We start from the raw sequence: 13,524 nt of genomic DNA on the forward strand, positions 1-13,524 counted from the left end.
AGAGGGAATCAGGGTTAAACATATTGTGAAGTTCCACTGAGGTCCACCGAACCTCTTGACAGTCTCTAAAGGGACTCGTTGTTCTTTTATTAAATGGACAAAGTTAGTTTTCGACATTATTATCAAATATATTGAATCTCCTTATTTTATAAAGACGTGTTTTAAATAACAGATTTTTTCTGGTTCGAATTTGAGTAAAACGCGTTTCACCGCATTTCAGTCTTGAAGCGCTGTCCGTGGTGCTGAAAACAACATCACACGCGCCCCGCTGGCTGAGCTGATGGGCCCAAACCATACACAGCTTTATCAGGTTATTTCCAAAAGTTTAACAATTCACCTTCAATAACAGGTGATTTTCCACTAATGTCCGTGTGATTCAGACTTCAGGAGCCACTTCATCCTGATCCTGAGCTGTACATGCATTCCTCCACATCCTCAGGGAACAGCACTGATGGACACAGGCCTAATTTTGTCTAATGTCAAATGCCTTTAACAGAAAAAAAACACCAGCGTAATTTGGAAAGCACAACTAACACAATTGATTAATTACAATAACACAAAGAACCCCAGAGACTTTGAATCAAAACCTCAGCACTTTGCATATGTTTAATGTTAAATTCCATGATTTATTACTCTATTAACTTAAAATAAGATTATCCAATGTAACTTTTTTACCTAAAGGTTATTTGGGGAAAACTTTGCAGATTTCAGAATTTTTTAATGGATATAAAAATTCATAGATTTTCTCATTGTTCACTGATGCTTTCATGGCCTCACTGCTTTGTTGCAAAAACTCCATCATGAACTCTGTTTGGTTTCTATTGTGCGAGGCGGGTTTTACTCTAACAGGCATTCCTGGTTAGACTGAGAATCACACACACACACACACATAAATATCTCTCTGGGTATTTGCGGTTACTATAGTGTAGTTATCTCTGTCCATCTTTACTCCCTCTTCAGCAACATCTGTTGTTAGATTACCATGTGCCTGTAGGGGGAGCCACACAACTCATAAGCAAATCTTATTTTAAACACAGTATGCTCAGATTTATTTTTAAATAATTTCTTTTGATTTGTTTCTGCAGACAGACCAGACTCATTATTACTGCATGTAATTTTAGATTTTAATCTTTGCTTATTGAGGATGCATTCTTTAAATCTAGGACACAACCCCCTTCTCTGCTTTATTGTTGAACTACTTGTTTGTTTAATAGTCTTCCTGTGGATGTACCTCTTTGATTTATTCCTCTTCCTCTAACGTTGCCATTGGTCATCATGGCGATCTATTACTGAAGGTGAAAACTGTGGCGGCGTGTATGTTGGTCACGGTTTGTTTACTCTGCGGCTCGCCTTGTTATCTGTTGTATTTGTTAGCTCTTGTTTGTGTGGTTTTTTGATTATATGGGACTTGTGGTGTGTGGGTTTGAAAGCGGGGATCTCATGAATGAAAGATGAAGGACGAGACCAAACTTCCAGTCTCTTCATCACGTCGGCTGCATGTGTGCTGCTTTCATATTGAGATGTTCTGAAGGACATCCCTGATTGGTTATGAAAGCTTCTTTTATGTGCGGTCTTTCTCAGGGTTTGTGTGGCATGTGGGTTGAGCCGTGCAGATGCAACTAAACTATATTTATCTGTACATTCACACGGCTCTTACCTAACCAGAAAGCCATAGGTGTAACTTCAAGTCCTGCAGCCAAGGACCAGGCTAAAGGCTCCACTTCAGTGACCAGGTCCTGACCTCGGCTTGTGTCCACAGTCCATCACTTTCCCCTCCACCCACTGGCTTACTCTCACAGAGGGCTACAGCCTATACTGACTTTGCCTCCTCTTCTGTCACGTGCTCTAATTTACTGCTCACCACATCCTCTTGCTCCCCTGCTATCGATTTTCCTTATACCTTTTCCATCGGAAAACAGCATGCACTGCCTCTGCCTGCTGCTCGGCGCCAGGTGCCACAGGGTCGACCTCAGCTGTGAGACAGTCGGCTGTTTGTCCACCCGCCGCCTCCTCGTTCTCCGCGCCGGTCGGAAGTTGCAGTTGCCAATGCGCCATTGCAGCTGCATCTGACAGCTGTGCATCTGTTTCCATGTTGGTGCTGCCCGTGGCCAGACAGCATGCATGGGTTGGCTGACTGCCTCTGTGTGAGTGTGTGTGTCTCTGCTCTTGTGCTATAATGCAAAGGGGAACATCTAGAAAATGACGCAGCTCATCCAGACTGAAGTGGTGTCTCCGCTATTCACCTCCTCCTCTGCAAGCTGCAGCCTTTCAGCTGTGGTGAACCTCTGCACCAAAAGAAGATGAGAGCCCCTCCTTTCTCCCTCCCTTTCGTTCTCGATTCACTCCCTCACACACACATACACACACACACACACACACATGCTCTCTCATTTCTAATATTCAAGATATTATATTCTTATTTAACCCATCTTTTTCTCTCCTGCCTCCTCGCATATTAAATATTTCTTATCGCCTTTCTGTTTTTTTTATCTTCCTCTGCAGTCCTCGCTCTTTCTCTCATTTCAGACCTTTTTTTTTATCATTCTTTCAGTTCATTTTTTCCTCCTTTCCTTCAGTCCGTCAATCATCACGCATTTGTTGATTGTGTATTCTTTCTCTCTCTCTTTTTTGCTCTCTCTCTCTCTCTCTCTCTCACACTCACACAGACACACACAAACTAGTACTTCTATCTCAGTGAGGACTAGTTAATCAATGTCCTCATCCCATACTTAAATTAGTCCCCAGGAATGTGTGCAGCTCTCTCTCTCTCTCTCTCTCTCACACACCCACACACTCTCTCGCCCTCTCCCTATCACATTTTCTGCCCTGCACCCCTCCAACCCCCTTTCCCCATTATCCCTCCTCTTATTCATTCAGCTGTCTGTCTCTTCTCTTGTTCACTGTTTGTTTTCATCACTCCTCCTCTGCTTTATTACCCTCTGCCTTACCTTCACTTTCTCCCTCTCCTCCCCCCACTGTCACTCTCCCTTCCTATCACACATCAGTGTTCAGTTGAACATGTAAATATCATGCCACGTGGGGGTGCAGGGCTACAGGTGACCGACAAAGATCCCCCCTTTCTTCATCATCACCCCATTCCATCCTCCTCCTCCTCCTCCTCACACACACACACACACACACACACACACACACACACACACACACACACACACACACACACACAGAGAGAGACAAGACCTCAACCCCACCACCCCTCCTTCATCTTCCTCGGGGCGGGCAGGGCTGCAGCAGTTTTATGAACGGCACGGCTGCATCATGATCCCTTCTCTACTGAAGCAGCTCCGAGCAGTTTCATTGACAAACATCCCGGCTGCTGCATTTCTGTCACGGACGTTGTCGAGGAACGGAGCATCGCCGGGGGGGAGCGGTGCAGAGCAGCAGCAGCAGAGGAGGAAGAAGCAGCTGCAGTCTTCATCAACAACAACCGCGGGTGTGAGTCGCACCAGCTCATACACACTAAGCTGTTGATTCGCCACTTCGGACCCGGACTGGACCCGCACGCACGCCCTCCTCCACCTCCTCCTCCTCCACCTCCTCTTCCTCAAGGCACCCTCTCGGGCACAGTCAGAAGAAGAAGCACCTGAGGTGGGATCCACAGCCTCAGTCCCCCAGTGCCCTCGGGGGATGTGAGGTGGCGTCGTTAACGCGCACTCACTGGATCATCACTGGATTTGTTTCACCCACTTCCATGACGCGCCAGGACGCACCGATGGAGGATTCTGGACACTTTTTGAAACCACGGACATCTGCGGGACTGCAGCGGCCGGTGTGTGATGCGAACTGAGCCGTGGGTGGTGTAGACCCCCTCCCCGCACCGCACACACCCCCACCGACTTATCAGAGAACTCTTCCTCCGAGCGGGACGCACAGCCTGGTTTCACTCCACCGTGAGAACATGTCCCGGGCAGCGGCTATCGCCAGCTCCCTGATCCGCCAGAAGCGGCAGGCGAGGGAGCGGGAGAAGGGGAACGCATGTCGCGGCAGCGGCAGCCCGAGCAACAGCAAGTGCGCAAATGAGAAACCGAGCAAGCTGAACGTGTTCTCGCGTGTCAAATTGTTTGGATCGAGGAAGAAACGGAAGAGAAAGCGACCACCAGGTCTGTGGGTTGGGACAAGGGGAAGTCTGAGAGCCACCACCTCAACCATCTTCACCATCGTCATCACCTCCACCAGCTAACACCATCATTTTCTCTGCTCCCTCATCACTTCATCAGTCATCACCCTCTGGAAGGTCCCGGTGGCTCAGGTGTAAATCCTGTTGCATGACACCACAAAGGTGCATGTGAATAACTTTGCATTGTCCCGCAGCAAATAGTTGTCACAGCATGTATGTGTGGGGACTGATGCAGATCTCCAAAAATCTAAAATTGAGCTGCTCCAACCATCTGTCAATATTTGTATTGATTTGTACGTGTTCCACCGTGTACAGGGGTCAGGGATCGATAATGGGCCCTGAGGCTTCTCCTCCTCTGACACTTCTGGGTTCCTGCAGACAACTGGACTTGAAACATGTGATCACAAATATGGAATGAGTGCAGTTCATTTGATGCCTCTCCTCCTCTCCTCCTTTCAGAGCCCCAGTTAAAGGGCATTGTGACCAGGCTTTCCAGTAGCCAGGGCTTCCAGCTGCAGATGCAGCCCGATGGCACCATTGATGGAACCAAGGATGAGGACAGCACCTATGGTAAGAGCTCTGTTTGGACCTTTACAGAAAAGACTACAGGTCATTCATCGATCACATGGTCTTCATTTAGCATCTTTCATAAAGTCAACATGGGCTGAATAGTCATAACTTATTACTCTGGTGTTTATTTTCCTCATTAATTGTTTTTACTAGAAAATGTATCAACATTTTTGGGAAAATGCAGATGTAGAGGTCAAATCTTTAAATGTATTTACTAGTAGACTAGAACCCAAAGATATTCAGTCAACGGTTACTCATCATGAAGAAAACCATAAAAGGATTGTATTTGAGTAAATGGGACTGTTTGGTATTTTGGTTTGGAAAAATGACTGAAACAATCACAGTACCTTTTTAGTCCATCAACCTGAACAAACATTGAATCACTTCCACTCTAAAGCTTTAGAGATCTAAAAAATCCCCTAACAATCACAGATACAGCTTTAAAATGCAATTTACCTGAGATGTTCTGTTTGTAAACAACAGCGTGAATCGAGAGTTTCTTCTAAAGGAAGCTGATTCCTGTGCGTGTAGCAGCATTTCAATATGTCGAACTATTATAATTATCTCAGTTAAGGTACGAAGGCAACCAAAATCTTAAAGATAAACATTTATTACTCGAGACTGAAACCTGCTTTCTGTTGATTTCACATTCATTTTTAAGTTTTAATACAATGTATAAGTATAAAGGCATTGTATTATTGTACCAAACCTTGAAGGTTCAATATCAGTATTTTGTTTAAAGTTAAAATCCCCTTATACCAAATTTTGGATTGATCCACATGCAGTTAAATCCAGAATATTGATAAGCTTCACCCTGTGGAAATCTGGACCTAATGTGAGACACTAACCTCGAACACACCCCCCCCCCCCCCCCCCACCAACACGTGAAGTGTTCATTTCATTAGTAAAATGGTGCATGTCCCCCCCCAGCTGCCTTTCTCCATCTAATCTTTCCTCAATAAAGAAATCAATTAAACATCCACAGGATGTTCAGAGCGATGTTCAAATCACTGAAATAGGCTGCCTCGCACCAGTGAACAGATTCTCTATTGCCCGCTCTGTCTCGCTCTCTGTCTCACACACACCCGCAGACACACACACACACAGGCCACGATGTGTGATTGATGCAGCTAATTCAATCGTGTTGTTGTGGCTCCGATGGCAATCACTCTCTCTGTGGTGCGCGGCCCGTGTTGTCAGCATCACACGTTTATTTCAGCTACTTCTCAGGCCCAGTGTCGTGCTCGGAGGGAAAGACGTGGGCACAAAGGAAGCGAGTTCTTTAATCAAACGATGGCATGATGTGTACATCACGTAAACGCCTACCGACATGAATAACCAAATGAAGACTGGGTTTGAATGGCTAATCCATGTCTCCATATAACTAGAGTACTATATAGAACATGGAAGGCTGAATGAGTATAATTCTCTCACTGTAATAAGGACTACTGATAAACCCTATTACAGAGCTTTTACTGTTAGTTTTTGCCTGCTGAACGCAAACCACCAGGGATAAACAACAATCTTTGTTTATGTGAACATAATTCTGTGCACCATATGCTTTTTGCAGCCGTGGATTCTTTATCTGCAAATCCATCAGGCCTGGAAATGTTCCTTGAATTAAATTTCACAGTATCGCTGGAATCAAACATGTGCACTATTTCCACTGGGGATCATTTTTTCTAAGCATTTTCTCATTCAAATGTGCATTAAGGGAGCATCAAATATTATTTATTGGACAAGACACTAAAAGACTATAATGATTATAATGATTGTCAGTAAAGCTAGTTTATTGATAAATGCTTTTTTTTAGGAATTTGTGCCACCGTCTACTAAAGACTGACAAGATGTTGTTGTCAAAAACAAGTGTAGTTGTGGTTTGATGTTTTACAGTTAAACCAACACTTATAAACAACCAGGAATAATGTTTATCATGTAAAATACAAGTTTTCATATCGGCAACCGGTCACTATGACCATCGATAAATCCGTACAGCCCGAGAGTATTTATCTAGAGTGTGCAGCCCACTCGTCATTATCGAAGAACATTGAACACGAATTTGTATGGGAGAAATATCTGTAAACTCGGATTCTCTGAGTCTTTTTTTAACTTTAAATATTTACTTAACCTTGATTTGCGGCCTGCCCTCTGATAACTCTCAACCTTCTCATCCCATGATCACTGGACTGTACTGCACTGAATCATTAGTCTGAACCAGTCGCCTCAGCGCCACACCGACCTTGTAAAATAGCTTGCCTTAGCAAAAAGGAGATGTCATCATGTGAGACACAACATTGATATTGATGAGGATTTTTCTCTGTGTTCACTGTGTGAATGCTCGTTTGTTTGCTGGATGTGTTTGTGTGTTTATTGTGTGCGTATGTTTGTGTGTGTGTGTGTGTGTGTATGTGTGTGTGTGTGTGGGGATGTGTGTGTGTGCACGTAGCTGTGTTCAACCTGATTCCAGTGGGGCTTCGTGTGGTGGCAATCCAGGGCGTCCAGACCAAACTCTACTTGGCAATGAACAACGATGGCTTTCTCTACACCTCTGTAGGTCACCACACACACACACACACACACACACACACACACACACACACACACACACACACACACACACATACACACGCACACAAATACACACACACACACACACACCATCATCCTCATTACAGACCATTAGGGACCAAACTTTCTTTTCCTCTTTTGCCTTTTGGAATCGTTTTCTTTTAAGGTGAGTAATGAAACAGCAGCTTGCAGTGTGACCGTTCTCATTACCATCCTATCATTACATCAATACTTTAACCACAGTGGTGCCTTGTGAGTCACTTATCATTAGGTGTTATACTCCGGTGTGCCTCTCTTATCTGTCTCCTGATATCGTGGATCCTCAGGATTGATTTCAGATCATCCTCCGTTTCCCCTCAGACGTTACTTTGTGTCCATTTAAGCAAAAGCTCCTGAAATTTGTTTCACAACTCGACATACACATTCGTCCCTGAGCAAAGATTTCCTCACACAGGTCAGGAGGCAGCGTTGGCTGCAGTGCAGCGCATTTAATGCCTCACGTAAGCTCTTGAACTGTGATTTGTGGGTGGTCGAGATGCAATAACAAAACAGAATCAACAAAAATAACACTCACCTCCATGTACACAAAGGCTGCAAGAAAAGATGAAAAGGAAACAGAGGGAATAGAAAATGGACACAGCCATGTTGTGAAGGCACGTACACGCAGCCACAGTATCTGGCCAATCAGGGCTCAGTCCTGCTTCAGGCTTCAGTCATAGCGCTGATATCAACTGTTTCATCTTTTCACTAGATATTAAACACAGAGAGAACCACACACATTATTTATAGATTTATACACACACACACACACACACACCACATGTGCTTCTTTGCTCTCCCCGAAGCGAATAAAAATCACACATAAAATCATTCACGCTAAATCCAATCACAACTCGCACAAGATTAACGGATGACAAAGAGAGAGAAAAAAATCACTCTTTCTGTATCTCTCCGTTTCCCCTGGCAACCTGGGCACCATCTTCCTCCCAGTGGGCTGTTGGTATTCAAGGGAGTAGCGGGTTGCCATGGAGATGCAGGAATAAGGAAATGCAAATGTCAGCTGTCCTAAGTTGGTGCAGTTTGTTCTTGGAGACCGAGGCCCGGCCGAGACGATGATTCAAAGAGCCGAACCGGCTGATGGATGAAAACACTGAGGGCGATATCGAGGAATGATTGAAGACTTTTTAATGGAGTCGCCTTTACAGACTCATACCGTCTGAGACTCTGCTCCGTCTCTGCAGCTAACACCCTCCCACACACACACACACACACACACACACACACACACACACACTTACATCGCCCCGCTCCATGTCTACTTAATCACCTTCTTGTCTTCTTTCTTCTATGATTAGTTCTAATATCCTTCATATTTTGGGCGCAGGAACATTTTACCCCGGAGTGTAAGTTCAAGGAGTCGGTGTTCGAGAACTACTACGTCACCTACTCCTCCATGCTGTACCGGCAGCAGGCCTCGGGCCGGGCCTGGTACCTGGGACTCAACAAGGAGGGAGGCATCATGAAGGGGAACCACGTGAAGAAGAACAAGGCCTCCGCACACTTCATACCGAAACCGCTCAAAGGTAGGAGTGTGGCGGATGAAGGAACTACACTTCACGGCTTGGTATTAAAACGTTATGCAAGGATCCGCAGGTTCAAATTCAAATCCACGTTCCAGAAATTGACCAACTTGAATAATTTCTCTATAACGTTAATGCAGATTTTCATATTCATTCTAAGAAAAGAGAAAGTTTCTTTGTGATCACTTTAAATCTCAGTAGCCAATCATTGTCCAGTCTGCAATTTACTGGTCTGTATGGAAACCTGAAACGTTCAGGACAGAAATACAGAGAGGGAACTTTCAGTTTGCGTCAAACATCCAAATAACAAAAAAAATTATGGGTATTCATTGATTCTGGACTTTTCCGTGAGAGGGAGGAGAGGTAAATGTATTCATAAAATAATCAAGAAGTAGGTTGTTGACTTTTGTTCGTTGAAAATCAGACAAAAATATCTCAGTCTCAATTCTTATGTCGTCATCCCAAGATTTATTGTATCTGAGTCAGAGGTTTTCATTCTCTTTAAAAGTGTCTGTAGGGGATCTTTAAATATTCATGACTAACAATCAGAGTCAACTGCAGGAAAAACATGGATTATTAATGATCTAGTAAGAAATACATAGGTGCTTCATCCGGGCAACAAGTAAATCACTGATATCTGATTGGTGGAAGGTAATAAATATCGAAATCTTCAATTGGATGAATTGTAAATCGAGTAAATTCTTCCCTTTTCAGTGTGAACCAGGGTCATTCAGTCGCTCACAGTGATTAATCCTTTCAGCTTATTGCTTTGGTTTTATGACCCTGAAACTTTACTGGATCTTAATTTATTCTCACCACTTCCAACTGTTTTCCATGAAAAAGCTCTATAAAACCACAGTTTCCAGTGAACTGGTGAACTTAGTGAAGCTTTCAGCAGCTTAAGAGCTGGATATCTCCTCAGGAATTAGTGGAGAGAAAAACAAAGCTAAACGGGAGATTGGATATTGGACTTACATTCATCAATTGCACCCAACTCCAAATGAATGCTAATGCTGTAACTGCAGCTGTGCGTCAATGGGAAACTCCTCATATATCCGTGTTCTGTGACATCTCATTTCCGCTGCCTTCAAGTAGCTCTTAAAAAGAGAGAAGGGACAAATTGATTCTTTGACTGGAAAGGCACCAAGGCCCAACAAGCCCCTTAAATTCAAACCAAATTGCACACACGCATATCAGTCGCCTGAAAATACCTATTTCTTCATTAAGATCAATGAATTGAAATCGTGTTGATGTGTTCAGCTAAATGCAACATCTATGTGGCTGTCTCTGAGGTTCGATGTTTTATTTCCCCTGTTAATGGAGTTTTTTTGGGTAGTTTTTCATTTCTGTTGTTGAGGGTTAGGGACAACCCTGTCAAGCCCAATGAGACAAAATAGGATTTGTATATATGGGCTATACAAATTAAATAGGATTGATTGATTGAATTATTTGTCACAATGAGAGAGCAGCTGGATTCAAATGCAGGACGGGACAGGTCCAATAAAAAGAAAATGAAAATACTAAATAAGGAGAAGGACCGACAGGGAACAAACAGGCAAACTGCAACTGTCCAGGAAAAACCAAGGCAGGGTAAGGAACCTGTGATGACTGAGACCAAACTGAACTGATGATAAACTAGAGTCAGGTGGCTCGGGACAAACAGGTGAAACAAAACCAGGCAACGAACAACACTGGAGGGAAACACACAGAGACAGGAAGTAAAGAGAGCAGAGGCACATGAGGGAGATCAGAATAATAATAAACAGGAAGCTGAGGACTCGGGGGGGGGGGGGGGGGGGGGGGACTGAACACAAACCTAAAGGACAAGGAAACACAGGTAAAACTCAAAAGAACAAAAGAGTACCTGATCAAATGTGTCCAACAAAAATCCAAGAACTCTTAAGCTCAGAGCCACGACATTATTCCCTTCTAAATCATTAAAAATGTCAAAGAAAAGGCAATGTTAAAGAAAGTGATAATGTATTCCACTCTGCACTATAAGTTAATGGATTCTTCCTTTGGCCCGTAACAGACACTGCCACCAGGCTCCGTAGTTCTTTTGTAATCCTGCTGAAGGTCAGACACAAACAGACGGACAATCACAAATGGCGATGGAGACATAAACTCCTCAGCGGAGATAAAAAAAAAACATGATCTGTTTATCAGTGTTCATTAAATATCATCATCATTCAATATTTTATTGAACATTATGTTAAAACTGCAAACTCCTGTCTGACGGTAAAATCAGGATTTGAAGCCAGAATTAATTAAACTGTTGACATGAAGCAAAAAAAAAGTTATCGGCATTCAGGAGAACGAAATGTACCGAGCTTACGGAGCAAGACTGTGCATACCAAACCAGACTGATACCACTAGATGAATTAATGAATCTTGTCTTTGTGTCTGTGTGTGTCTGTGTGTGTGTTTCTGCAGTGGCCATGTACAGGGAGCCCTCCCTCCATGACCTGACAGAACTCTCACGGTCCGGCAGCGGCACGCCGACCAAGAGTCGGAGCGCTTCGGCCCTACTTAACGGCGGAGGGAAATCACCGAGCAACAATGACTTATCCTAGCCCCACACCCCTCACACACACACACACACATTAATGCACACAGACACATGCGCACACACAAATCTCAGGCGGAGGGAAGACGCCCAGCAACAATACCTTATTCTAGCCCCCTTATACCCCACACAGACACACACACATACACGTGAGTACACATCCAAGCACACACACACACACACGTGGAGTCACACACAGATCTCAGGCCGATATGCCCACACATCAGGCTGCTGAGAGTCTGGAGACGAGGGAAACGGCGGAGGACAGGAAGGTGTCCTTCCACTTTCACGGAGCCCATTGTGACTGACTGTGATGTAAATAAATCAAGGACAATCAAGCCGTCTGACTCTGCTGCTGCGGCCTGCAGACGGACAGGACCTGTGAATCCCTTCCTGTGACGACCCGTCCCACTGGGCACCCAGACAGAACGAGGGAGGGAGCGGAGGAGGGACAGAGGGACTCGGTCAGTCAGTCAGTCAGTCACACAGTCCTATAAACAGACTGTTACAGAGAACCAAAGAGTCCAAGTATTAGCTAACAAAGTTATCGCTACGAAAAAGTAAGGCAAGTGACAAGAAAGAGCCACAGAGGGGAGGGGGAAGGTCTTTATCTACTCTACCGTACGCTATGTTTACACAGAGTTCATGGGGTTAAGTCATATTTTTAAAAATGGCAATCGTATTCCTCGTACACTAACAAGGACTGATCATTTGTTTGCATGCAGGTGCGCCTGTGTGTGCGTGTGTGTGTGTGTGTGTGTGTGTGTGAGTGGTCAGGGTTAGCGTGCCATGCTCTGCTCTTGCAGTCGGTGTGGGTTTGTGTATGTGTGTGTGGGCAATTGAGAGTGTGTGTGTGTGTGTGTGTGTGCACGCATGTGTCTGGGGGGGTGGGATTTTACCTTTTTGAGATCTGTTGTATATCAGACAAAACTCCTGAGGGCTTTAGCAGGTTAAAAATAAGGTTTTACTGTATATGCTTCCATGCTTACTTCTTACAAGCAATGCTGTTGTTTATCTTTCCGTTCGTTGTCGTTGTCCCTTGCTGTTTGTTTGTTTGTTTGTTTGTTGTTGCATGGAAGCTTGTTGACCTCTGCTCAGTAGCAGCATGCCGAAGGTCCTTTTTTTTCTGGTCTTACGTGTTCCCGACCAAGAGAGAACACTAGTGAGCCAAAAGTGTCATACCACAACACTAGTGAACCAATGTGGGGGTGTTAGAACACTACTGGACCAATAGTATTGCACCAGAACATGATTGGACCAATGGTGTTGGACCAGAACTTTGGTGAACCAATAGGAGCACATACTTACGTAATATTTTGGTTCCTGCTCTGGACAAACTAGAAATGCACTTAATAAACTATTTCTAAAGAAGTGAAGCCACCGTCTCTTCTTATTCTGTTTATATTTTTATCTCTTTTTATTTAAAGGTTATCTTTTCCTGATTCCTAGTTTGTATTCACAATATCTCAAGAACGCCTCGAGGGGAATTCTTTCAAATTTGGGACAAACATTCAGTTTGATTCAGAGATGAACTGATCAGATTTTGGTTGTAGAAGGTCAAAGTGTCAGCTACCCAATGTTCTTGTGAATGTTATATAGCAAGAACACCCTTGGAAAATTGGATTTCTTGGAGCACAAACGTTTGTTTGGACTCAACTGAATCTGAGGGTCAAAGGTCACGGTGACCTCACAAAGCTTACTTCTGGCCTCTTGATAATGATTTCTCAAGTCTGCCTTACGTCAAATTCTTACCAGCTGTCACTTGGACTCATAGATGAACTGATTACATTTCTGTGGTCAAAGGTCATGGTGACCTCATGAGTCTGGGGAGCAAATGTGTGTAGCCTGAAGGTTGGTGCAGCATTTAACTACAGCTTAATCTTGTTATGTTGGTGTCTATAAAATTTGGACTAAAATCAGCATAATAAAGAGGGTTATATCATCCAAATGACAAGAAACACAAGTTAATACTCATCGTATGCTGGGACCATTGTGGATTGGAAATTGAGTCCCATTGAAAATGTGTTTACTCCTGTGTGTTATCTCTTTGTCCATGTATCATTATGGATATGTGAAATCTATAGTATTTATCTCCTCTTTTACAT

General features: G+C 43.9%; 1 protein-coding gene across 4 annotated transcripts in view; it reads left to right on the plus strand.

Annotated features, from left to right (window-relative positions):
- Positions 1 to 13,355, plus strand: part of fgf13b (fibroblast growth factor 13b) — a 24,405-nt gene extending 11,050 nt beyond the window's left edge. For 3 of the 4 annotated variants that reach the window (XM_053441552.1, XM_053441551.1, XM_053441550.1), the window contains 4 exons: positions 4,595 to 4,705; positions 7,152 to 7,255; positions 8,658 to 8,856; positions 11,287 to 13,355. In XM_053441552.1, coding sequence (XP_053297527.1) covers positions 4,595 to 4,705; positions 7,152 to 7,255; positions 8,658 to 8,856; positions 11,287 to 11,426 — 554 coding nt within the window. In that variant the 3' untranslated portion in view covers positions 11,427 to 13,355. Of the gene's footprint in view, positions 1 to 3,916; positions 4,119 to 4,594; positions 4,706 to 7,151; positions 7,256 to 8,657; positions 8,857 to 11,286 lie in introns of those variants that run through there. The other variant, XM_053441549.1, reaches the window with a different exon arrangement.
- Positions 13,356 to 13,524: the final 169 nt, after the last annotated feature.

Source organism: Pleuronectes platessa, chromosome 15 (genome assembly GCF_947347685.1).
Source record: "Pleuronectes platessa chromosome 15, fPlePla1.1, whole genome shotgun sequence".
Lineage (NCBI taxonomy): Eukaryota > Metazoa > Chordata > Actinopteri > Pleuronectiformes > Pleuronectidae > Pleuronectes > Pleuronectes platessa.